Source organism: Phascolarctos cinereus, unplaced genomic scaffold, assembly GCF_003287225.1.
Source record: "Phascolarctos cinereus isolate Bilbo 61053 unplaced genomic scaffold, phaCin_HiC Scaffold_4;HRSCAF=312, whole genome shotgun sequence".
Classification (NCBI taxonomy): Eukaryota; Metazoa; Chordata; class Mammalia; order Diprotodontia; family Phascolarctidae; genus Phascolarctos; species Phascolarctos cinereus.
Window position 1 is genome coordinate 460479673 of NW_027555847.1, and position 25665 is coordinate 460505337.

General features: G+C 36.6%; 1 protein-coding gene across 7 annotated transcripts in view; it reads left to right on the top strand.

Annotated features, from left to right (window-relative positions):
* EYA1 (EYA transcriptional coactivator and phosphatase 1) overlaps positions 1 to 21844 on the top strand; it is a 162992-nt gene extending 141148 nt beyond the window's left edge. For all 7 annotated transcript variants that reach the window (XM_021002151.2, XM_021002139.2, XM_021002143.2 and 4 more), the window contains 2 exons: positions 3438 to 3538; positions 19718 to 21844. In XM_021002151.2, the coding sequence (XP_020857810.1) occupies positions 3438 to 3538; positions 19718 to 19798 (182 nt within the window). In that variant the 3' untranslated portion in view covers positions 19799 to 21844. The remainder of the gene's footprint in view (positions 1 to 3437; positions 3539 to 19717) is intronic.
* The last annotated feature ends 3821 nt before the right edge of the window (positions 21845 to 25665 follow it).

Sequence of the window (25665 nt, forward strand, 5' to 3'; positions counted from 1 at the left end):
GCCTAGCTCATTCTGCATCAATCCAGCTTTATCAAATGCCATCTTTGAGGCCAGAGAGGACGTGTGTGTGTGTGTGTGTGTTTGTATGTGTATATGTGTATGTATGTATGCATATATATTCTAAGGAGAGAGACGATTGGTAAATAGTTTTATGTACATACAAAATATAGAGAGTGTAAAAGGGGAAGGCAAAAGTAATATGGGAGACTGAGGAAAGCCCTTTGCAGAAAGTGGGATTTGAGACGTCTTGAAGGAGGCCAGTAAAGCCAAGAGACAGAAGAGAGGAAGGAGAGCAAATGAGGCATGAGGGAGAGTCAATACAAAGGCATAGAGTTGGGATTTGGAGTCTTACGCTTGACCAGCGCCGAGTAGGAGAGTGCACGTGGGTCATAGAAAATGTAGAGGGAAGTAGAGTGTATGAAGACTGGAAAGGCAGGAAAGGACCCAGTTTCAAAGTGCTTTGAATGCCACTTTTCAAGCATATTTCAAAGATTTTTTTTAAGAAGGAAGGTACAAGTCCCAAATAGAAGACCTCCATGCAGCTTACAAGGATATGAATTTGGAAATGCCCTTAATAAAACTCTGTTTAAAAAGTTGAAGGACAGGGATATGCATTCAAGCAAATGAAAATCTCTCCTCTTTGTGGTTGGGTCATTTTTTAGTTGTGCCCAACCCTTTGTGACCCCTTTTGGGCTTTTCTTTGCAAAAATACTGGAGTGGTTTGCCATTTCCTTCACCAACTCATTTTACAGATAAGGAAACTGAGGCAAACAGGGTTAAGTGACTTGCCTAGAGTCACACAGTTAGTAAGTGTCTTGGGCCAAATTTGAACTCACAAAGATGACTCTTCCTAACTCCAGGCCAAGTGCTCTATTCTTTGTGCCACCTAGCTGCCCCAATTACCACCTTTCTAAAGTGTATTTTGGTAACTTACCAGGGTCATGGTATCAAAAGAATGCAGTAAGCCCTATCTCCCCAGATTAACAGTCCTGTGCAATGTATGTTTTTTATGTCAGGTGGATGAGACTCCCTAATATTTGGGTGGTTAGAATGAGAAATGACTATTTATCATCTAAGGAATACTTAAGTACAGAAATGTACCACTTAGAATAAAATTTATATTTAATAGAAAAATGGCTATTTTATTTTAAATACATTTGTAGGCTTGTGCCTCTGAATAAAGATGAAAAATTAAAAGTGGAAAATATTCTAGTGATCAAAAAAATAATAATCAAATGTAATACTCTTTCTCTGGAAATATGTTGTTTATTAGTAGAGGACTTTATAAATGAAGGTAGAAAAGAGAAAAAAATAAAGATTGAACTTAATGTATTTTTCTGTAAAAGTCACCATCAGATGTGGCATAACTGGGAATCTGAGGACTCAGGAAAGTTCAGGATTGGAATAATAGACAAAATACCAAAACTATATGAGTATTGTTCACAGCATGCTGACCTTTAAATCAATGGCTTCATTTTAAAGAAAACTGAATATTTCCAAATCAAATTGTAGAAAAGATTCTATTCATTTCCTAAATACTAAATTTTGTTTTTAAAACATAAATTCATCATCAGACCTGAAAATGATCATAATGAAAACTTTTATTTTTTTTTTCTGAATTGATGACTTCATTGGTAAAGGGAAGCTCCCAATAAGAAAAACAACCACTATACTGTATCTTCTAGTCTTAGAATTTTCAGTACTGAATGTTCTAGTGACTTGTTCAGGGTCACAAACCTCTGGCTTTGTGTCAGAGGCAGGACATGACTCTGAGGCCAGTGCTCTATCTACTATGTGTGCACCAGTACATCTTAATGAAAATTTAATTCTGAATTTATAATTGTTTTCTTAATATGAAAATGCCTTGTCTACAACAGGCAAAATTGGGACATCTTTTATTTTCATCAATTTCACATTAAAAATAAATTATTTTTTCTGAAAAAAATGTTATTTTATTTACATTTGTTTTTATATTTTTATATACATTTGCTTCTCAGGAAAAAAAACAAATTACTATATCTAGTTTTACAGTTTTATATTTATGTGGAGAAAGCAGGCGCTGTTTTTCTGTGGGTTTTTTAAGTAATTTAGTATTTCTCTAGAGTGAGATGTATTAATGAAATTGTGTCCTTTGAAAATATATGTATATATAAATCCCATTCTGTCAGATGCAAATGAGTATTTTTGAGGCAAAATACAAATATGAAGCAGACATTTGTTTAAGCAAACAGGTAATTTGTTCTCCTGTATATCTGATACTTATTTGAAATGGATGCAGGCACAGCTCAGCCATTCACATTTCAAAACCTATTTATAAGCTGGGCCATTGTCCACTAGAACAGGTCTGTTTGCAACAGAGGACTCAAAGGCCCAGTTTTTTTCCAGAAAGAGACAATGCTTGCATTAACTGCAGCACAGGGCAGACAGTGCCTCAGACAGACACTGTAGTCTAAAGGAAGGTCTGACATAGAAAAAGATAATGAACAGATAAGCTGGTAATCTATATAGAATTACTTTTATCCTATTTTTTCCTTTAGGAAAGTGTTTTATTGGACTTTGGTTGTCTAGGTATGGGATTTGCCATTCAGAGCAAAAACTCCCATTATTTCTCTAGTCTACTTTGACATATTATTCTCACAAAAATATCTCAACTGGACATGGCAACCCTTTTATAAAGGAATATGGTAAGAGAACCTGAAAAGAATGATAGACCTCAGATAAAAAGAACCTCCTAAGTTTTTTTCTCTTGCTACAAGAATAGCGATTCTAATAACATTTCCCCATTTTCATCCCTGTCTAGGTAAAATTTCAACTGTTTTTAAATGTCAGTGTAGTTCAAAACATTATTGCTTTTTGCATCTATACATTAAAGAAATTCTGTGTGTGTGTGTGTGTGTGTGTGTGTGTGTGTATTACATAATGGTGTTAACTCACTGTTTTTCTAAGCACCACAAAACAAAATCTTAAAACTCAAGCTATGTCCATAAAATTGATCATCTTTCACCTCTGATTAGACATATACACACACCCCACCACCAACAAAAAAGACAATGGAAAATGGTTTTTGTTTGATTTCCCTAGACCCCTCAAGTTCATGTTTGTTCAGTTCCTACTAGTGAGTAAATGTTTTCTTCAGAATCATTTCTTGATACATGTGGGGAAAAAAACCCAATTCTGAGGAATATTTAAAATTTCAGACAATTTGATTGATGAATTCTTTGCTCTGAAGGCCTGAAGTGACAGACTTCTTCACATATCTTATTTAGTCAGAATCTAGTTGAATTATAAAATTTAAGTATGCAATGTGAATTAGCAAATGTGAGGCACCTTTTATTGACTTAAAATCATTGTGTGACTGATTATTTTATTATCAATATTCTATTGCCCAGACTTTAAAAAAAAAATAAGTTTTTTTCCTACTTATTTCTGTCCTTTAGGAAAAGAAAGTTGTTTTGAGCGAATAATTCAAAGGTTTGGAAGAAAAGTTGTATATGTTGTTATAGGAGATGGTGTGGAAGAAGAACAAGGAGCAAAAAAGGTAATAATCCTTTCTGTATAATTGGTTTCTTTTAAGAGAATGGGTCACTTAAAGAACAATGAAATAGTTTTGGGAAAAGTACACTGCCATGAGAGGAATGCATCTTTAGATGTTTAACATTTCTCCTGATTGCAGCTGTCCAATCAAGCATTTATTTCTCCCCCTCTGGATTAGGAACTTAAATGTATTCAATGAAAAAAATTATCGTGATTAAGATAGAAAATGATGCGATTTTCCAAATGCAGGCAGTACATGAAGGAAAAGGTTTCTTGGATAGTGCTATTAAATATGTATTTTTTATACAGTTCCATGCAGAACATTTTTTCAAAGCATTATGTCTGAGGGATTGTTACAGTTCATTTTACAGATAAAATTTCTGTATCTTAAGCTGCCCTCCTTGTGAAAACCTCTTCCAGAACACTGGTCCTTCTTTAGAAAGCTGAGTATGTTCACGGGACCGTAATCTTAAATATCCCATACCCTTCTCATATGGTCCTCACTGTAGCACCCAAAGATAAATGTAGTTCATTCATAGCCCCTCATTTTATCCTTTTGCCCCTAAAGATAGTGGAAACAGACGTTTTCCCATCTGTAAACACATATTTATTATTTCATCAAAGTTCGTTTTAACTTCAGAGGAAAAGGAAAGTTTGGATATCTTGAATCTGAAAGAAACTTCCTAAACCTCAATAGCAATTTGGTTCTGGCTCTGATTATAGAAATACTCTCTATCTTGAGTTCCAGATCCAGGTCTATGGAGGTTTAACTTAGCAACCTGCAACACTCCCTTAATCTCTGTGTATCTCAGTTTTTCCCATCTTTAACCTGGATAATAGTTCACTCTTGCTACCACATGTGAGTGTTTACATTACAATCTGAATGTGTAATTTATTAATGATATTAAAACAGACAATATTTAGCAGAACACGAGCAAATTAAATACATAGAAATTAATAAACATTTTATATATTATATGCTGTAATATGTCTTATTGTTGTTCCCTATTAAGTTGTGTCCAACTCTTTGTGTCTCCATTTGGATGTCAGCGGTTTGACATTTCTTTCTCCAGCTTATGTTACAAATCAGGAAATTGAGGCAAACAGGGTTAAGTGACTGGCCCAGGGTCACACAGCTAATAAGCACCTGAGGTTGGATTTTAACTCAGGTCTTCCTGGCTCCAGATCTGGTGCTCTGTCTAATGCACCACCTACCTGCTGTATGATTTTAAATACTCACAATCTCAGTAGCTAATTACGCTTTTTTCCTGATAAATAAACAAATATAATTGTTTACACACTTTTTAAGAGTACAGACAGTCTGATGCAAATTTTCCATGGGATATGTTGAATATGTCATTGAATTAACCAACAGGAGAATTTGTTCATAGCTAAATTTCCATGCATTCATCGTGTTTGCTTCACTAAATAACACCCAGATCCAGATATTTGGGAACATCCCAATAAATGACACAGATGGGACTTGCAGACAAACTTTGACCCTAAATTAAGCATTATATATACCACATCTGTGTGATGCAGTAGATAGAGTCCTGGGCCTGGAGTCAGGAAGACTCATCTTCTTGAGTTCAAATCTGGCCTCAGACACTTACTAGCTGTGTGACCCCAGACAAGTCACTTAACCCTGTTTGCCTCAGTTTCCTCATCTGTAAAATGAGCTGGAGAAGAACATGGCAAGCTACTCCAGTATCTATGCCAAGAAAATCTCAAATGGGGTCAGACATAGCTGAACAAAATACAACACTTACGTGGTGTTGGGTCTTACGTAGGCATTATTTCAACCCTGGAATCTAGGATAATTTCTCGTCTGCCTGAAATTAGGGTGGACCAAACTCATATTTCTAGAATCTCCCCTGTACCAACTAGATCTGAATGCTGGGAAAGGTCAAGTACCTTACTTTGCCTTCTCATTAGCTAATGGACCAGTCCAGGACTTCCCAAGAAGGTCTAACTCTACCGAGGATATGCAAGAATGGTTTAAGAATCTAGAGGATGATCACAGTATCACAAAGGAAGCTAGTTGCCAAAGCAATTCATAGTTCAGGTTCTATAACATTTAGTAGTTTGGGTGGTGTAAGCCATTGACAGTATATATTAGATGTCCCAGTTCCGTCATTGTCCAGTGACACTATAGAGAAACATATCTGTTTGTTCTATCAGAGCTGATTGCAGTCTAGTGAATCATGAGATTTCCCAGATTGTTCCAGGGCCCTCCAAACCTACCGCTCCCTAATGAGCCGACAATAACTCCTGAATGTAGTTTAGAGCCATTTCATCTTCTTGGCAGAGCCTCGAGATAGTGACAACTCAGCTACATTGGACCTCCTGGAGTGTCTTGACGGAGTCTATTACTGGCCTGTATTTCAGGAAAGAGAGCCAAGGTTGAAGTGTAGTCAGTGTTGTGCCAAAGTGGGCACTTGCCAAGACATGGGTCTGCCTTAGAGGCTGGTATTTTTTACTCTGGCATTCTCTGGAAAGGAAAATTCTAGGATAATCCTTATTAAAGGTACCAAAATGTTGCCTTTCCCCTTGTGGTGACCAATGTGATGAGTCTGAAGCCAGACACTTACAATACCAGGAAAAATCAGTAAACTCTGTTGAACCAAATCAAGAATACAGTTAGTGATTTGTTTTGACAGCACCTTCCTAAGACAGAGTTTTTATGTAATTTAAATGTGTATACATATGTGTGTATAAATACATATCTGTATATATTTAAATATGTATAAGTAAAATAAAAAATAAAGCAATATTTTGTAGGGTATTATTTTTTCTGATATGTGTAATATTTATTTTTGCTAATTAATCATGCAATACTTGCATATAGTATTTAATTTTTTTTAATATTACTGATCTTTTTTTCTCATATCGCCTTCATTTTCAAATATATCATTTCCCCTTACCCTTCAAAGAGAGGGTTGGAAAGGTAGTTCAGTAAAACTGATCAACGCTTCAGCTTTTTCTGGCTGAATCTGCAGAGGTCTAGTCCTGTGAGCTCTACACTCTGAGACAAAATTCTCATTAAAATAAAGATAGATTAAGTTGGGAATCATTCTGTTAAATATTGACAGCTTGTATCTGTGAGACCTTAGATGTGTATTATTTTTTGTGATCTGTAAAAGGAAAAAATTTCCAACAGAAACAAAAACATTTTAACGGTGATATAGTAGACCTAGCCTCATAAACAAGATGCCCTGGGTTTCAAGTTCTTTCCCTGTCACATGATGCCTGGCAGGTGACTTAACCTCTCCCTGTCTCAGACAACCCTCTAAGACTATGCCTTATAGACAAGCGGCTAACCTGTAGTGATGCAAGGAGCTTCCTTATTAAGGAATTTTCTGTTCCATTGAGATGATAGTCCCTAAACCCATCCCTATTCAACAAAATTCAGCAAACATTAATGATCAGGCTTGATCCTAAAGAGAGGGGCAATGTAGCTCCTTCTTTTCTTTGCAGCCTATCTCAGTCATTTATATATGTTAAATTTTGTTGAATACCAGTTTAAATTGTTTAGTTTCTTTTTGAACAATTTTTTTCTCATAAAACACTCACTAAAACATGAGACCTAACAGCTCTAGGGTAATAATGATTAAATATGATGACTCCTGGATCATCTGTCAATATTTTAAATGGGAATTTGTACTTGTACCAGAAATCCAAAGGTGTGTGCCACATCTGTGCTTGTTTGAGAGACAGTACTCTTCAATAAGCATTCATTAAGTGCCTGCCAGATGCTATGCTATGCACTGGTGAACAAAGACAAAACAAAACAGTATCTGTACTCAGGGAGTGTACCTCCTATTCAGGAGAAAGCAAGACATAATAGATAGATGTTGTTATTATTGTTATTCATCCTTCACTTCTGAGGAGAACCAATGGCCTCACAAGGGTGATGTCTTCAATTGGATTGAAGTAAGGCAGAGTTGTGCAAAGTGGTTAGCCTCATGTAGATAGAGAAGAGAGAGAGAGAGAGAGAGAGAGAGAGAGAGAGAGAGAGAGAGAGAGAGAGAGAGATGTAGATGTAGATATATCTGTGTTTGCACACACATACACACAAAGTAAAAAGGAAGACATTAGCAAATTAGGAGTGAATCAGTACATTTCTCTTGAGAGGGTAACACATGAAGTGAACCTTGAATGATGCTAAGGAGTCCAAGTAGAGGTGAGGAGTGAGAGCATTTTGGGCATGAGAAAGTGCCCACTCAAAGGAAGATGGTAATATCCATTATAAATGAGCTCAGTGCATATTTTCCAGAACCAGTAAAAATTTTCCAGCTAATTTTTTTAAATTTCAGAATACCAACTAGTTCCAGCAAAAGATACAGATGTAATGAGCCCATCACTTAACAATGTGTTTTATTTTATTTTTCTTTTATACCTAAGTATTCAATTCTTGTGGTCCTTCAGTATAGGCACAATATTCTGCTAGTCGTGATTTCTGTATTTGTCTAATAGAGAAGGGTCTGATTTTTTTTTACTTACACTGAATTATGAGAGAAATTCTTTACTTTTAAATAGGCAATATTACAAAAACCTAAATTTGGGGGGAAATAAATCTATAAAACAGGTGTGTCTCACTATACCTTAAAATAAAATAAATTATGGGGTGATTACCCTCATTATTAAGGGATTCTTTGCTTTGCAAAAGGAGTTAACACAGAGTTCTTTTAAATAATAAGCTTCTCTTGCTCACTGAAAATATTTTTATTACCAAAAAAGCAATTCACATCCCACTTCTTAAGAAAATGTCTATTAGAATTAAGTGAGGGTCATATATATCTTAACTATTGTGTATAAATGTGTACATTTGGTCTATATGTTGGAGGTAGGGGGGAACACCTCCATGAGGATGTAGGTTGTTATATTGTTTTGTTTCTGAACTTAAATGAAACTTATTAGTAGCTGTGATAACATAATAAGATTTAACACCAAACTATTCTATAGAAGCAAATGCCAGTTCACATCTCTTCAGAATTTTCCCTCACTCCCACATTTCGAGAGGGCTTTGTTTACCTGTCAGTTTCATATGTCATTTTACAAGCTAACGCAAAGATTTCTTCCTTTCCCTCTTTAATCTCTTCAAATAATGCTCTCTTGCAATAAATGATTTAGGGTACAAAAATGTTCAAACCAGGGAGAGCTTTGTCCTTTGTTTCTTTATTGATGGTTGATGAGGTAGAATTCTACGGAACAGGAACAGGAGCAGAAGTCATCCTTATTTTCTTTGCCAGTAAAGTCCCTGAACTTTCTTCAGTAATTTAATCTGATGCAGTAATTTCTAAAAATGAAAAACAACCTCTAGAGAGGAACAGTTAGGAAAGCATGTCAAAAGAACGAACCATTCTTCTGACAGTATTCTTTTCTCCCCAGAATGGGGAAATCTTGGAAGTGCTCTATCTGCCATGATGTAAGGAAGATGTTCTTAATCTAGAATCTATTTAAAAAATACATTTGGATGGCTATATTTCAATATAATTGGCTTCCTCTAGTTTTCCTATGAATTTCTTTTTATGCATTGTGAGAACAATTGTGACAAGGGCTCCCTATAATTACCAGACTATCAGTTGGGTCCAGCAAACAAAAAACAGTTAAGGATCCATGGAATGGTGGAAAGAGTACTGAATTTGGAGTCAGAGGACCAACACTGAATCCGCACTCTGCTTCTTTTACTACTTTTGTGACTTCGAGAAATTTCACCTTTCTGGGCCTCATTTTCCTCATTAGTGAGATAAGGAAACTTGATGATCTCTAGGTATATTCCAACTCAAAATACTATAACTGGCCTAAACCCAGTTCTCATCTTCTAGTATGTGATATTGAGAACAAAAAGAAATCTGATTGGTTTTTGGAAGCAAAGTTTACCTTGAAAAGGTATTGAAAGTCTAACTATGTATTAAGCAAAATTAATGAGGTAAATGAATGAAAAATGTCTTGGAGATTAAAATTGGATTAACTAAAAGACCCCTTTATAATTACATGAATCTTAAGCCTTTAAAGTAAAAGTTGGATTTTATTTTGTAACATTATATCTGAAGACAACTTGTTTATGTTGCAAATAACTATTTATATGAAAAATCAGGAGGAAGAAATTTAGAAATAGCAACTAAACCTATGAATCCACTCTTATGGGGAGCTCCAGGGTAAAGAAACTCCCTATCCCAATGCAAGCTGTCATTTTGTTTACAAAGTATAGTCTTATAGAGTTGCTTAGGGGATTAGAAATGATTTGCCCAGCCTTTCTGGTTCTGAAGCCAGCTCTCTATCCACTAGGCCACATTGCTGTTATAATGATGAAGACTTCAAAGAGAAATGTGTTTTCCCCTGAGTGCTTAATTCTTAGAATTGATAACACATACATTGCCTAAATGCTAAAGTCGTAGATTAAGCAATATGATGCATGGATATACAGAAGATTGATAGATAATAGTTTATAATGTGTTTGTTGATGGAAAATTTTTAGCTCATCCAAAAATAAAAAATATTTTACATAATTCATTTTTTCCTCCTATGGAGGCTATCATCTGGCTAAAGCCTAAAGATTACATCGACTAGAATGGGCTAGAGCAAGAACTATGGAATATACTTCTCTAAGAAGCCTTCAAAAGCAAATGCCTAATATTATTAACAATCTTTCAGCAAACAGTTAAAAAAAATAAACCTACAAATTAAACCTAGAAATTGAGCCCTTCACCCCTATTCCTCTTCCTCTTTAGCTTTTTGCTTGGTGAACCAATGTAGTCTCATGGGTTTCTGTTAACATTTGTATCCTCATGATTCTCAAAGACACGTCTCTAGCCCTGACTTCTGACCCAAGCTTCAGTCCTGAATCTCTAACTACCTGGAGGACATGTCCTTTTGTCACCTCAAATTCAACTCAACCAAAACTGAATTGTGCTGAAGCTTGCCCCTCCTCCCAACTTCATTATTTCTATCATTAGTGGCACCATTCTCAAAATTACCCAGTCTCAAAAAACCTGGAAATTATCTACATCGCTTTTCTTTCCTCCATTCTTTAAATATAATAAACCACCAAGTCCTGCCAGTACTGCTACTGACATCCCTTTCACTTTTTGCTGTTCTTTTTCCACAGATCTGAGCTAGGGATATATAATAAGAATCATTGGGATATAAGTGATAACAGAAACCACAAGACAGGATTGGTTCAATAAGTGAAAAGCTATAGAGTGCAAAGAATTTCTAAAACCTTGGACTGGAAGAGTAGGGGCCAAAAGCTAAATCCATAGGCATTCATCACTTCATGCTTAAACGCCAGATTGCTTCCAGCCTCTGTTAGTTTCCGTGACACAAATTGAATCAAAAAATGCTTGCTTAATTGAATAGTCTCTTTTTTCCTCTCTTATCCACTCTTACATACTAATTCCAGACTTACCTTCCTAAAAACAATTCTTAAAACACATTTGTTCCCTACTGTCTACAGGATAATATCTAAACTCTATTTTCCCAAATCCTATACATCCTCCAGGTCAGTTAGATGGTGTAGTGGATAGAGTGCCTGGCCTGGAGTCCAGAAGACCTGAGTTCAAATCTGGCCTCAGACACTATCGCTGTGACCCTGGCCAAGTCATGTAAACCTGTTTGACTCAGTTTCCTCACCTGTAAAATTAGCTGGAGAAGGCAATGGCAAACTACTTCAGTATCTTTGCCAAGAAAACCTCAAAGAGGGTCACAGTCAGTCATGACTGAACAACAACAAAAACAATCACCACACCACCACCACCCATCCTTCAATGTCTACTAAAAGCCTCACTTTTTTCAGATTACCTTTCTTATACAGATCTTCCCCCTTCACTAGACTTCTCTAGAGCACTTCTTATCATTCTTTTCTTTCTTCTGGAGTCTACTTTGTTGTGCTGGGGTAGTGTAAATAGCCCTAGACCTGGAGTCAGGAAGGCCTTGGTTTAAATTTAGCTATATAACTTTAGCCAACCATCTTATCTCTCTGAGACTCAGTTACCTCATCTGAAAGATGAGGCTAATATTATTGATACTACCTCACAAGGTTCTGAGAAAAGTGTTTTGTAAGCCTTAATGTACCACAAAAATTATCGTTGTCCTTTTCATATGTCTTCCCAAGTATATGATGTACCTAGAGGTCACAGGGATGGTTTTACTTCTATTTATTTTGCATCCCCCTACAACATCCAAAATGGTCCTTTGAATTAACATAGAATCATGTAGCTAGAATAGTCCTTAGATGTCACCTAGGCTAACCCTTTTATTTTGGAGATGAGGAAAGAGACCCAGAGAGATTAAATTATTTACCCAAGGTCACACATCTGTTAGTAGCAGGCTCAAGACTAGAAAAAAAAAAGTCACATGATCTACATCAGTACTCCTGCCACGTTACTGCACTGTTTTTTTTTTGTTTGATATGTTGGACGAATAGTTAATGCCATTTCAGAGAACTAGGGCACACAATGTACCTGTTGTCCTGAAACATTCATTCCCGCTGTATTTTCAGAGAAATCACAATACTTTAGAGGATATATCTTACCAAACATCCTCTCTAAAACACAGCAGAAAAGTGACTGATCAAACTTTTACTTAAATACTTCTATCAAGAAGAACCCACTAACTCCTGAGATAAGCTGTTCCATTTTGGAACAGTTCTACTTATTTGGAAGGTTTCCCTTATACCAAACTAAAATTTTTTCCAGCTTCCAACCATTGCTTTTAATTCTATTTTCTAGGACCAAGGAGGAAAATTCTAATACCTTTTCTACACCATAGCCCTCCAGCACTTCATAGTGGAGGTTTGAAGGGCCTTACAGTATAGGAACCTACTAACAGTTGATTGAATGGAATCTTCATGCAGGTGACCTTTGTTGGAGCAATCATCACTTCATCACTTGGTCAACAGGTTAGGGACCTAACTGTAAATCATCATCCCTTACTACTTACTACCAAAGCAAAACACATCTTCCTGTCCCAGCTGTCCTTTATCTGTTGTCTCCCTTAGCTTCTTAAGTTAGAGACTATCTCACTTTTGCTTTTGTATTCCTAGCTCAGAGCAGCATGCTTGGCATACAGTATGTTTTTGTTTGGTCATTCAGCTGTGCCCAAGTGCACCAGAGTGTCCGTGGGGTTTTCTTGGTGAAGGTACTGGAATGGATTCACATTTCCTTCTCTTGTGGGTTAAGGCAAACAGAGATTAAGTGACTTGCCCAGAGTCACACAGCTAGTAAGTGTCTGAGGTCACATTTGAACTCAAGTCTTCCTGACTCCAGGCTCAGAGCTCTATCCACTGAGCAACCTAGCTGCCTCTGGCATATAGTTAGTATTTAACAAATGTTCATCTATCCACTCATTCAAGTATGAGTACTAGGGGAAACTTCAGGGTTAGTTAGGCTTGCTCTCTTTGACATGAAACTTCAAGTTCTACACACATTAGAAGTGTTGCATTATATTACACCTGTTCTGTAGAACTTTAGTTGGTAGGAAAACCTTGATTCTTTATTCTCTGTCTCTTTCTGTCTCTATTCCTGTCAGTCTCTGTGTCTCTCTGTCTCTGTGTCTCCGTCTCTCTCTCTTTCTCTCTCTCTCATTAAGAGTGCAACTATTCCCCAGATTCCACTATGGGAGCTTTGACATTCTCCATTTTAAGCCTGGCCCAATTTACCCTTCAGGCAATCTGAGGGCTCACCATATTGGTGCTCTACTTTTCCCCAACACCCAGTGGACTTAACCCACTGCAGCTCCAAACTCGTAAATTCAAATGACCACCAGCCTCAGAGCTCCAGTAGCAGTGATTACAAGTAAGGAATATAGGCATACACTATCAACCCCAGCTTATCTCCCATTTTCACAATACAGTTAACCTTCTGCTTTCTGATTCTTAATCAAGCCATTCTTGGTTAGAAGGTATCATTGTAACAGCATTCATTAGTAGCTTTTCAATATGAAATACTAATGAAAATAGAAAGCATGGCATAGTGGATAAAAAGTAATACCTGAAGCCAGGAAGGCCAAGGTTCAAGTCCTCCTTCTGACATATTAGAATCACAATTCTAGACAAGTCATTTAATCCTCTCAATGTTTTAAGCTACTCTCTACGATTCTGCCTTGCAAAGAAGGCACTGACCTTAATTGATAGAGGGAGTTTCATACAGAGATTTCCCTGGATCACTGAAGTTGCAGTTCTAGTTCCTACAAGCCCCAGTTTTTTGCTAGTGAAAAACCGCTTGACTCTGCCACTGGCCAGGGCAATCATTTCACTTCAGTCTAAAACATCTAAAAAAGACTCTTACTTTTTTTGCAAATGTCATTCTGCTTGTGGTATAGAGTATGGTCATCATTATTTAGCTCCTGGACCTGGTAAGATTCATCTAATGAGTTGTATGAATCTCACCAAAGGGCAAAAAAAGACACACACCCCCCAAAATTGTTGAGGGGCAACTTCTTTTGTTGTGTCTTCCAGCCTTAGTACTTGAAAAAACTGTTATCATCATGCCACCTTTCTTCCCTCCTAGCCAAAGTGATAGCCATAGCCAGCCTGTGAATACAGCTAGGTTGAGGGAATTTCAGCCAGAATGTAAATCCACAGATGAAGTATTTTTTTTAAGTTAATGAATACAGCAGAAGAGGAGGATGCTGTTGTTGTTGTTGTTTTTCCTGAACTACTTCTATCCCTATCGTTCAGGAAAGATCACATGGCCATCATGGTACAGTGGAAATAGGAGAGCTCTAGTGTCAGAATGCACATGTTAATATCCTACTTTTGCTCCTTATGAGTTGTATGATCTTGGGCTAGTCATTTAACCAATTTGAGATTCAGTTTGCACATTTATGAAAAGATGGTGTTGGTCTAAATATCACCTCGGAGGTCCCTTTTGACTTTAAATCTCATGTGTGCCATCCTGTGTTGTAATATAAAGTCTTATTAAAAATATTGACTTTTGTTATACAGTAGCCGATTTGGAAGAATAATATCAAGAGTCTCTTTGATCAAAGAGAGCAATGAAATTCATGATGATTGCCATAATCAGCTATCTTGTCATTCTCCTAAACACGAGGGTCTTTAAAACATTGTAACATTTTTCAGCACTTCATATGCTAAAACCAAAGCAGTGGTTCCTTTCATTGATTGTAAATCTCCATGGGTTTATGTGAGGATCCCAAGGCTTCATTTTATGACTTTAAATGAAAAACATGAAACTTAGACAAAGGTTCGTGTTGTAATTTGGCAGGTCCTTTACACTTTGTGAAGTTTCATTCATGATGTTAAAAAGATATTAAGTAATTCCTAGAATTCCAGAAATGGAATAGGATTTAAAGATAATCTGTTCCAGACTTTCTCAGTTCAAATTGTACTTTTGAGTCTCCCTGTATGACCTTGGGCAAGTCACTTTACTTCCCTAGACCCCTGTATCCTCATGTAAAACAAGAGGTTTGAACTAAATACCCCCAGAGGTCCCCTCTAGCCCTAGATCTATAAGTCTACCATCTTTACCCAAAACATGAATCTTGTCTATGCCCAACAAGCCAAGGTCAAAGATCTCATATGTTGGGGAATTCTTTATCTCACAGGCATTCCATTCCATTTCTTTTTTGTTGTTGTTGTTTTTTCTTTCTTTCTTTCTTTTCTCCCTCCCCCACCCCCTTCAGCTCTCATTGTTAAGTAATTTTGCTTTATATTGAGCTAAATATGTCTCCCAGAAATTTATAGCTAATGGTCCTAATTCTGTCTTCCAGAACAGAAGACCCAGTCAACCCCCTTCCAACCTTCAAATGTCAAAAGAAAGTAATCCTGACCCCTCCTCCCAATTCTCTTGGCTAAATATTCCCAGACCCTTCAACCAGTCTTCATATGATGTGGTTTCTAGTTTCTCCTCACAATCAAAATCTGGAAAGAATTCCCAAGTTCTCCAGATCCCCTCTTTGTCAGTAATGAGAATGGAGTTAATGCTGGAGGCATGAATATGAGCCTGTATAAATTCTTAAGGACTTTATGAAAGTTTTTGGTTTGATTGTGACCTACATAGCAGGATTACGATATGAGCTGCTTTATTAAAGCAGTCTACCTGGCTCATTTGTGCTTCAGAGATGTAGATGATAGATATTCATTGCTTTTCTGTAATCCCTTGATTGATGCATTGTTCTCATTGAACTGGTTGTGGTAGAATCAGTTTTCAGTACCCCTACTGCTTATGTAAACAGCTTAATAGATGCTCACCCACTCAATGTTCATGTGGGTATCTGCTGCAGGGATTTGAGATTTCTCTGGAATTCTTCATGAGTCTTTATTCACTAGAAGTTTCAAAATAATGTCTAATTGTGCTCAATCATAAAATGCCAAATTACTCTGCTTGCATTGCCAAAGAGAACTTGGAGCATAGCATCATATAACTTCAGCAGTCTTCAAGATGACCTTGAACGAGACACTTAACCTTTCTAAACCTCCGTTTTCTCACCTGGAAGTGAGAACTAATAGTGCTTTTACTAGTGTTTTCAGAAGGTTTTTGTGAAGAAGGATCATATGTAACCCTTGAAATATTATATTAATGTTAGTTATCTTTACTGCTATTGACATCCCACTAACCTGATTGAAATCAGATAAGCAAAGAAATTTCACTTTGGTTTTTATTGTTTTGTTTTCTTTTGTTTTATTGAAAGATAGTAGTGATTATGAGTGACTTCTTATTGGGAAACATTGACCTATGACCTCTTTGTTATTTTCCATGTTTGTTATACCACCACATATACTCCCCTAGATGACTGTATTCTGAAGAATCCATCCCTGGGTGTAGAACATCCTCTACCCTCATAAGATCAAGAGACTAACATTCATCCAGCTAAATGGATTTCTCATGTTTTTGTTTCATTTATTTTAACTCACTTTAAGTTTTCTTTATGACTTTTGTTTTTATTTTCACCTCATGCTCATTTCTAGATATCCCTTACCTGCTCCAACGGTGAGCTTTCCTTATTAACAAAGAAAGACAGTTAAGTAAAACTAGTTGACATAGTGACTGCATCTGAAAGTACATACAGCACCACAAAGCAGGGTCCCTTAGCAAAAAGAGGGTGATACATTGCCTCATCTCTGGGGCCAAGATTAATCAGTAGAGTTACAGAGCATTCAGCTTTGTTTTATTATTTTCATTATTATGGTAATGGTGTATAATGTTTTCCCAGTTCTACTTACTTAACTCTGTATCAGTTCATACAAGCCTATGTGTATTTTATCTGAATTCATACTATCCATTGCTTCCTGTGGCACAGTGGTATTCCTTGTGCCACAATTTATTCAGCCACTCTCCAAATGATGGAGATTTTCTAGATGACTAGTTAGAAGGATGAAAATGAAGAGGAAAGAGCCATGGGAGATGGTGACTGATTTCTGGCATAAAAACTATAGAAAGTCAATGTAGTTTGTGAATAACCTTAGAACAAGGAATTAAATAAATATGAAATATAATTATTAGCACTTATTGCCATATATACTTATTTGATCCCATGCCAAAAAAGCTAAATAATTTTTTTTTGCAAAATGGATAATTTTGTCTATTCAGTATTTGGTTTATTTAAGATAATAATGTTATAGATTTAGAGCTAGAAGGGACCTAAAAGATCTTATAGTCCAACCTTGTCATTTTATAAGTAAGAAAACTGAGGCCCAGAGAAAATTGGACTTGCGAAAGGACACATAGGTGGTAAGAAATAATGGTGGAATTCAAAACCATGGTCACTGACTTCAAAGATTTTACTGTTCTATTGCATTGCTTCACTTACTTGTCAATGAGTACATTCTTCTTACAAGAAACTGCAGATATACACTTAGTTCTTAATCAGTTCTTAATTATCCTTAGATGATATCAGTGTCATGGATAGTTCAAAACAGTTTGCCATCCAAAAGTCATTTACAATTGATGAGAGAACTTGGAACCATGTCAAATGAGAAAAGATTGAAAGACCTGAAGATATTTAGGTTTATAAAGAGGAAACCTGGATCGACTGGGGACGAAGATGTACAGGATATGATCTCTGTCTTCAACTGTCAATCTTATAATTCCATATGTTGGAAGGTCTGTCATGTAGCAGAGGGACTAGAAATATTGGAGGTTGGAGAGGAGATTCAGATCATATAATTAGAATTAATGGAAATCAGTTATAAGGAATTGATTTTCATTCATGTAAGAAGAAACTTCCTAACAATTACAGCAATCCTAAAACAGGGTCAGCTAGGTGGCACAGTAGATAGAACATCGGGCCTAGAGTCAGGAAGACTCATCTTCTTGAGTGCAAATCTGGCCTCAGACACTTACTAGCTGTGTGACCCTGAGGCAACTGATTGCCTCAGTTTCTTCATCTGTAAAATGAGCAGGAGAAGGAAATGGCAGATCACTCCAGTATCTCTGCCAAGAAAACCCTAAATAGGGTCACAAAGAGTCAGACACAACTGAAACAACTAAAAACAACAAAAACAGAATAAGAAAACAAATCTTTTAGAGGTATATAAACCAAGGTTTGTTACGGGTATTGTAGAGATGTTCTCTGTGTCAGATACGTGTTGGACCAAATGGAGGAAGCAGGTGTAGTTCTTATGGAACTTGACTTGGAATCAGAAAGTCTTAGGGCTCAATAATTTCCTTGGTTGCTCATTTAATCTCTCTGTGCCTCAGTTTTTTCATCTGTAAAATGAGGTTAGACTTGACCTCTTAAGTCTCTTCCAGCTTTAAATCTATAACCCTTTGATCCTGTGAAGTTGAGTCAGAGGTCCTTTCCCACCTTCCCACAGTGGGATTCTATATCATGATCAACAAGCATTTGTTAAATTCTTACTATGTACCAGGCATCGTGCTAAACACTGGAGATACAAAGACTATAATATAGTATCAGTTAACCAATGTATCAATTTAGTAACTTATTATTTACATTTTTAGACACGTAATCTAACCAGTGGTCCACCTTCACCCAGCGGTTTAGGAGGTTGAGATGATCCGAGATCATGTTGAATAGTGGGTTTCATAATGACTTTCAGATAAATCCACCAAATGGATACCTAAACTGATGGCATTACTACGTTATGTGTGCCAGAAGTTTATACTTTGAAGCTGCTCAGATTCCATAGAATTACACTTGCAAAAAAGTACACCTTAGCCTTCATGTTATTTTTTGCTTAAAAAACATCTTTGCCCTCTGAAAGAAAGGTGATGGTTATCTCCTTGTTATTTACGGAAAAATATCTTGCTGATGCATCAGAACTTGTAGTTTTTTGAGCAGTAAGACTTTATAATCATATTTTCACCCTTCACGGATGAAGTCATCTGTGTTTTTTCCTGTTTTTCCTGTTTCTGGTTTATTCAGGTGGTGCCTAAGCATACATATGGTTTAAACCCCAAATTTTTAAGCTTCTCTAAAAAAATACAACTTAAACATTCATTTTAAAATTTTCCCATATGGCAATGCCATTTGGAGGTCATTGCAAAGAATAAGCAACATAAACCACTCAAGTAAATTTACTTTAGATGTGAGCAAAACTAAGTTTTGATATATTTAAATCACTACAAACCACAATTGCATGAATTGTTACAAACTACAAGCTATTTAAAATTTAAGCTCTGACATTGCACTATATAAATGTTTCAAAAAGCCCAGAAGTTTTCCAGACTTTCATTCCTAGCTAATGTTTTCTTTAAAATAGAATCAGTAGCCATGTTGTAATGTAGCTCTTTCTACTTAAGATCTAAATGTGTTCCAGAGCAAGTCATTTAACTTTTCTCAGTCTCAGTTTTCCTGTCTATAAAATGGGGGGGGTAACAATATCACCTACTTCACAGAGTTGTTGTGAGGACAAATGACATTCCATATGAAATGGGCTTTGAAAACCTCAAAGTGCTATATAAATAGTGACTGTTGTTATTTAAGAACTACATATCATTTTCTTGAAAGAAATGAACTCTAGGTGATTAATGTTCTTAAATTAATGTACTCTAACCCAGCCTCATATTCAGGGAAGTTTTGTTTTTTGTTTAAAATAGATGTGATAATGTTGGACATCAGTGGGAGGTTTCCAAAATAACACCAGAGAGAAGTGATAAGACACTTTAATTGATTTCTAAATAGAGATGGATAGCATGCAAAACACCTCATCAGGTGAAGTCCCATTGTCTTACCTTTTTTTTTTCTTTGCCATCCACAGCATGCAATGCCATTTTGGAGGATCTCAAGTCACTCTGACCTTATGGCTCTTCATCATGCCTTAGAACTGGAGTACCTGTAGCAGCCTGAGAGCACTTTGAAATTCCCCCACACCCTTATGTCCATGGACCGTATACAGGAGGCCTGTATCTTGTGACAGCATTGGACTACAGAAATTCGTGGTCTCCACATGCAGATACGCAGCTGCAAGTGGTCTTAACCTATGCCCTTTCAGTAAACGGAGGACCATGCCTTTTCCTTCAGAACAGCTGTCGATTCTAGTACTGTGAATCCAATGGGAAAAAGACAAAAGCCATGCGAATGTCCTAACCATGTGTCTCTGCCACATTAGCTACACGGTTCAAACCTGTGAAGGAAGAAAGACCCTTAAAATGCTTTGATTCGTAGCATCTTCAGTGTGACAGAAACTGCTTCTTCAGTACAGCAAACTTGATTGCACAATGAAGACTGGGATTGCTTTGTTTTGTTTTTTCCTTTCTCAATACCAATGGAGTAATTTTCTTGTAAAGAAGGTTGACTTTGGGGTGTCTCCTACCCAGGGTACTCTGTACATCTCTACTTATTTATGAACAGACTGTGTTTCTGACATCAAGTAAATGGAAGGACGTTTGATAGGAGTTAGGTGCTTTCTGACCTCAGCCTTCTGATAGACACAGCAAGTACTTGGATTTTAGCACATTGCGAAGTAGATTAAAGTATGTCTAATTTAAACAGATGTGTACATCACTGAGACAATCATGTACAGGAAGAATTTTTTGTGTAAATTTGTAATAATGGATGATTCTTTTACATATTGTTTAGGGAGATGCTATTGAAAGGTAGAAATGCCTTGTTAGTGAAATATAAGAGGCATCATGGGCACAATGTCTCATGATGCACCTTATTCAAAGGGTTGGCTATAAATATGTAGATAATGGATTTTTTTAGATAAATTTGTCAAGACCAAAAGCATGGATGTCAAGTGTCAATCAGGATTTTCTTTTTTTTTCTAGCTGTTTTCTTTCCCTCGGTTCTTCTGCGTAAATGAAAAAGGCCTATTAGGACATCATTATTAATAGCAACATGCCCACAGCACCTCCTCCCCCTGAAGTTTCTCAAAAGAGTTGAATAAGGAAACCCAATACCTCCCTTTTTCAATTTTAGCACTAATGTATTATATGTAGCTACTTGAAAAAAAATAATCAAATGCCTCATCCCACAGAAAGAATGTAGAAGCTGGATATATTTTATTAAAATGGTTTATGGGTTGGAGTCCATCAAAATTTTCATGTAATCAGAAAATCAAAATCATTCTAGTGTCTGCATTGTTTTGTTAAGGAAGGAAGGGAAATACCATAGTTCTATGGAATTGAGCAAAAATCCATACCCAATCCTTACATTTTCCTTCTTTTCCTTTTCTTTTCTTCTCTCTCCTCTCTTCTCTTCTTCTGCTCTCTTCTCTTCTCCCTTCTTTTTTCTCCTCCCCTTACCTCTCTTCCTCTCTCTTTTTTCTCTTCTCTTTTTTTGTTGCACCGTTTTCCAGAAGTAACTACACAACAAAATTGTTTTCACCAAGAAACTGACATTTCTATCTACATTGGGGATAAACATACATCTAGGAAGTAGGGGCTGTCATATTTCTCTACCTGGAAGGCAATTTCTGTGTTAGAGTATTCATTTTATCAGTAGACCCCTTTTCTTGATGTGTTTCTTACCCTTTTCCTCAAATCACTCTATTGAGGAATTCATCTCCTCTAACTCCTTGAAAAAAAGCACCAGCTAACCAGGGAAGCTAAAGAGCACCTCCATCCACTTACTGAGGATTCATATTGCTGCTACTAGAATTAGTCATTTGTGAATTTCCCAAATTGTTTAATTACCAACCATAATAGACTTTTTTTTTGCCTAAAACAAAGAAAGATTGACAGAATTTTTTTTTGTCTTGCCTTTTCTTTTCATGTTTCTGTAATCAGTATGCAGACTGGGGGAAAACATTTCTTTTTCTTTTTTTCCTGGGCCTTACTGTACTAAAAAAAAAAAAAGGTGTGTTGTGTCCACAATTGTGTACAGGATTTTTCTTCATTTATTTTGTGTTTAAATTAATAAAATTGATTTGTGAAATATTGAACACTTCCTCTTGGATTTGTGTCTTTTATATTTATATGCGCCCCCCAGTAGGTTCTTGATACAGCAGGATTTAGATGATCTTTAAAGCTGGATGCTTCCTCTTCTGCCCTGACAAGGGAAACTATTAAAAAAAATTGTAGTTATGATTTAAAAATCCCATATGGATATAAACCATAAAGCAAGTAGCTATTACTTTTGTCAGTAGGAATGAGTGAAGAGACCCAGAGTAGTGAATGCACCAGAAATGATTCCACATGCTTACCTTGTCACCATGGAAAATATATAAAGTGACCTCACTATAGCATTATAAGATACCACTTTCTGCTCTAGAGTACAATTCATTTGTTCAGCAAATATCTATTAAGTACTCATTTGGTACAAGGTCCAATTATAGGGGATACAAAAGGAATAAGACAAAATCTCCTCATCCTTGTGCAGCTTATGCCCTTGTAGAGGAGATAAGATGTATACACATATAATTATAGTGCAAAATATAATGTGAAAAAGCAATTGGAGGAGAGTATCATGTGTGTAAGATGGACAGATCACTTCCAAATGAGGGGCATCAGACAGACTTCACATAGATCACATGTGAGTAGACATTGGAGAGACTGAGGTGAAAGAAGGAGGACATTCCAGATGGAGGGAACAGCATTAGTAAAGTAAAGGACGCATTCAGGGAAGAGAGAGTTGTCCAGTTTAGGTGAACCATGGATAAAGAGAAATAGTAGGAATTAAGATTAGACAGGCAAATTAGAATTAGATTGCAGAATATCAGTCTAAGATGTTATAACAACTAAAGGTTCTTGAGAAGGCTCAGGAGGGTAATATAATGAAAACTTTATTTTAGGAATATGAAACTGGAATCATTATATAGGATAAGCCAAAGGGAAACGAAACTGGAGGTACAGAAACCAGTTTGAAGTTGGTTGCAATAATCTAGGTAAGAGGTGATAAATTAAGGTTATGGCAGTGAGAGTGAAAAACCATTGAAAGTATATAATTGACTTAGCAATGAATTAGATGGGGGTGATGAGTATGTGAGAAGTCAAGACAACTCCAAGGTTTTAAATGTGAGTTAGAGTGGGGCAGCTAGGTGGCGCAGTGGATAGAGCACTCTAGTGCTCTATCCACTAGAGAATCAGGAGGACCTGAGTTCAAATCCGGCCTCAGACCAAACACTTGGCACTTACTAGCTCTGTGACCCTGGGCAAGTCACTTAACCCCAATTGCCTAAAAATAAAAATAGAAAATAAAAATTAAATGTGAGTTAGAGTGAAGATGATGATGCCATGAATAGAACTGGGAATGTCAGAAGTGGAAGCAGTTTGGAAGAAAAAAGACAAGGTCAGTTTTTGGGGGACATACTGAGTTTGAGGTACGAGCAGCATGGGCAGCTAAGTGGCTCAGTGGCTAAAGCACTAGGCATGGAGTTGGGAAGACCTGAGTTCAAATCCAGCTTCATATATGCACTAGCTGTACAATTGTTGAACAAGTCACTTAACCCTGTTTGCCTCAATTCCTTAACTGTAAAATGAGGTGGAGAAGGAAATGGCAAACCACCCCAGTGTCTTTGCCAAGAAAACCCCAAATGGGAGCACAAAAAGTCAGGCACACCTGAAACAACCAAATAGCAACAACTCTCAGTAGCATATCTAGGTAGAGTCCTATATGTACACAGTTTTGGGGCAGCTAGGTAGTATAGCAGATAGAGCACTGGACCTAGAATCAGGAAGACATAAGTCCCAATCCTGCTTCCAATGTTTCTTAGCTTTGTGAACTCTGGAATCACTTAACCTCTGTCTCAGTTGCCTTCTCTACCAAATGGGAATAATAGCACTTACCTTCCAGGATTGTAATGATAAAATGAAATAATATTTATAAAGCACTTTCTAAAACTATACAAATCAAAAAATATAAATGCTAGCTGTTATTATTGTTAAAATATAAGGTGTGGGGGTCAAAGTCTTCAGACAATGGAATTTAGTTATGGAAATGACAAAAAGTCCTTAATGCAAAAGTTTGATGCTGTGGTAATGAGTCTCCACAGCATTTTGTGACAACCTTTCTTTAGCCATCTTGAGCACTGAGATAATCCCAATGTATTTCCAGATAGCACAACACAGACTTTAAAACTGCACTCATTTATACAGATGTGTAAAAATATTGTCTCAGAGTATGAAAGTCAGTAATAAGACCAAGTAAATTAATTTATCATAGGATATTGGGGTATGTGATGGAGTATTTTAACTTATGATAGGTTCGGTGACTGAGAAGGGACTAGGAAAAGTTACTGCTCTGGTCCAATCATTCTGGAAAGTAATTTGGAATTATGAATCCCAAAGCTAATAAATTACAGATACTCTTTGACCCAGTTATACTGCTACCAAGTCTATACCCTAAAGAGATCAAAGAAAGAAGAACAGGATCCATTTGTATAAAAATATTGGTAGCAGCCCTCAGGCAACTAGGAGGCACAGTGGATAAAATGCTAGTCATGGAATCAGGAAGACCTGAGTTCAAACAGCTTTCAGACAGTTCCTAACTGTATGACCTTTTGCAAGTCACTTAGACTCTGTTGCCTCAGTTTCCTCAACTGTAAAGTGGAGATAATAATAGCACCAGGGTTGTTGTGAGGTTTAAATGAGATATTTATAAAGTACTTAGCACAGTAGATGCTGTACAAATGCTGTTATTATTATTTTAGCAAAAATTGGAAACTAAAAGAATGCCCATCAATTAAGGAAAGGCTAAAAAAGTTACAGTAGATGAAAATGATGGAATACTATTGCTCTATAACAAATGATGAAAGGTATGGTTTCAGAAAAACCTAGGAAGACTTCTATGAACTGATGCAGAGTGAAAGGAGCAGAACCAAGAGAATAATTATACAAAGATAATAGAAGTGTAAGGACTCTGGACAACACAATGACCCACCACAGTTCCAAAAGACTCGCAACCAATCATGCCAGTCACCTCCAGATAGAGAAGTGATACACTCAGAGTGCAGATTTAAGCAGATTTTCATCTTTTTTTTCTTTCTTTTTGGACACTGCTAATGTGGGAATTTGTTTTACTTGAGTATTATTTATAATATACTATTCTATTTGTAATGAGTAAAAAAATTTAATTTTATATTAATTTTTTATAAAGAAAAGAAAGTTACAGTGCCCTTCCAGGATATTCTAAAAGGTAGGTCTTCATGAAGGTGGGATTTCAGACTATTTAAATGATAAAGAAAAAAAAATATTTATCAATATGAGAAATGGAAAGCATTTTGAAAAGTATCATTCAAATAATTTTCCTAAAATATTAATATTATCATGTCAACCTTAATATTATCATGTCAACCTTATGTTCAAAAACCCCCAATAACTTCTACTGTCCCCAAAACAAAAGTCCAAATTCCTTTGTCTGGCATTCAAGGCTTGCCACAATATGGCCCCAACCTGCCTTTCCAGTTTTAAGTCATTATTCCTTTACACAATTCCTCCTTTACATATAGACTGCTTGCTAGTAACTCTCTCCCAAACATTCTCCACTCCATATCTATATTCATGCAGAAATCTCTTCCTGGAATGCTCTTCGCCTTCCTCCACACATCTAAACCCTACTTATCCTTCAAGTTCTATCCGCAGCCTCACCTTATTTATGACTCCTTCTCTGACAACTAAGCTCACAGTTTCTCTGATGGATGCTAGAGAGTCAATGTGGAATAGCGGATAGAGAGCTAGAAAGATCTGGTGATCAGAAAGATCTGGATTGAAATCCCACCTCAACGCATACTGTTTGTGTGACCCTAGGGCTTCCAGCAACTCTTCA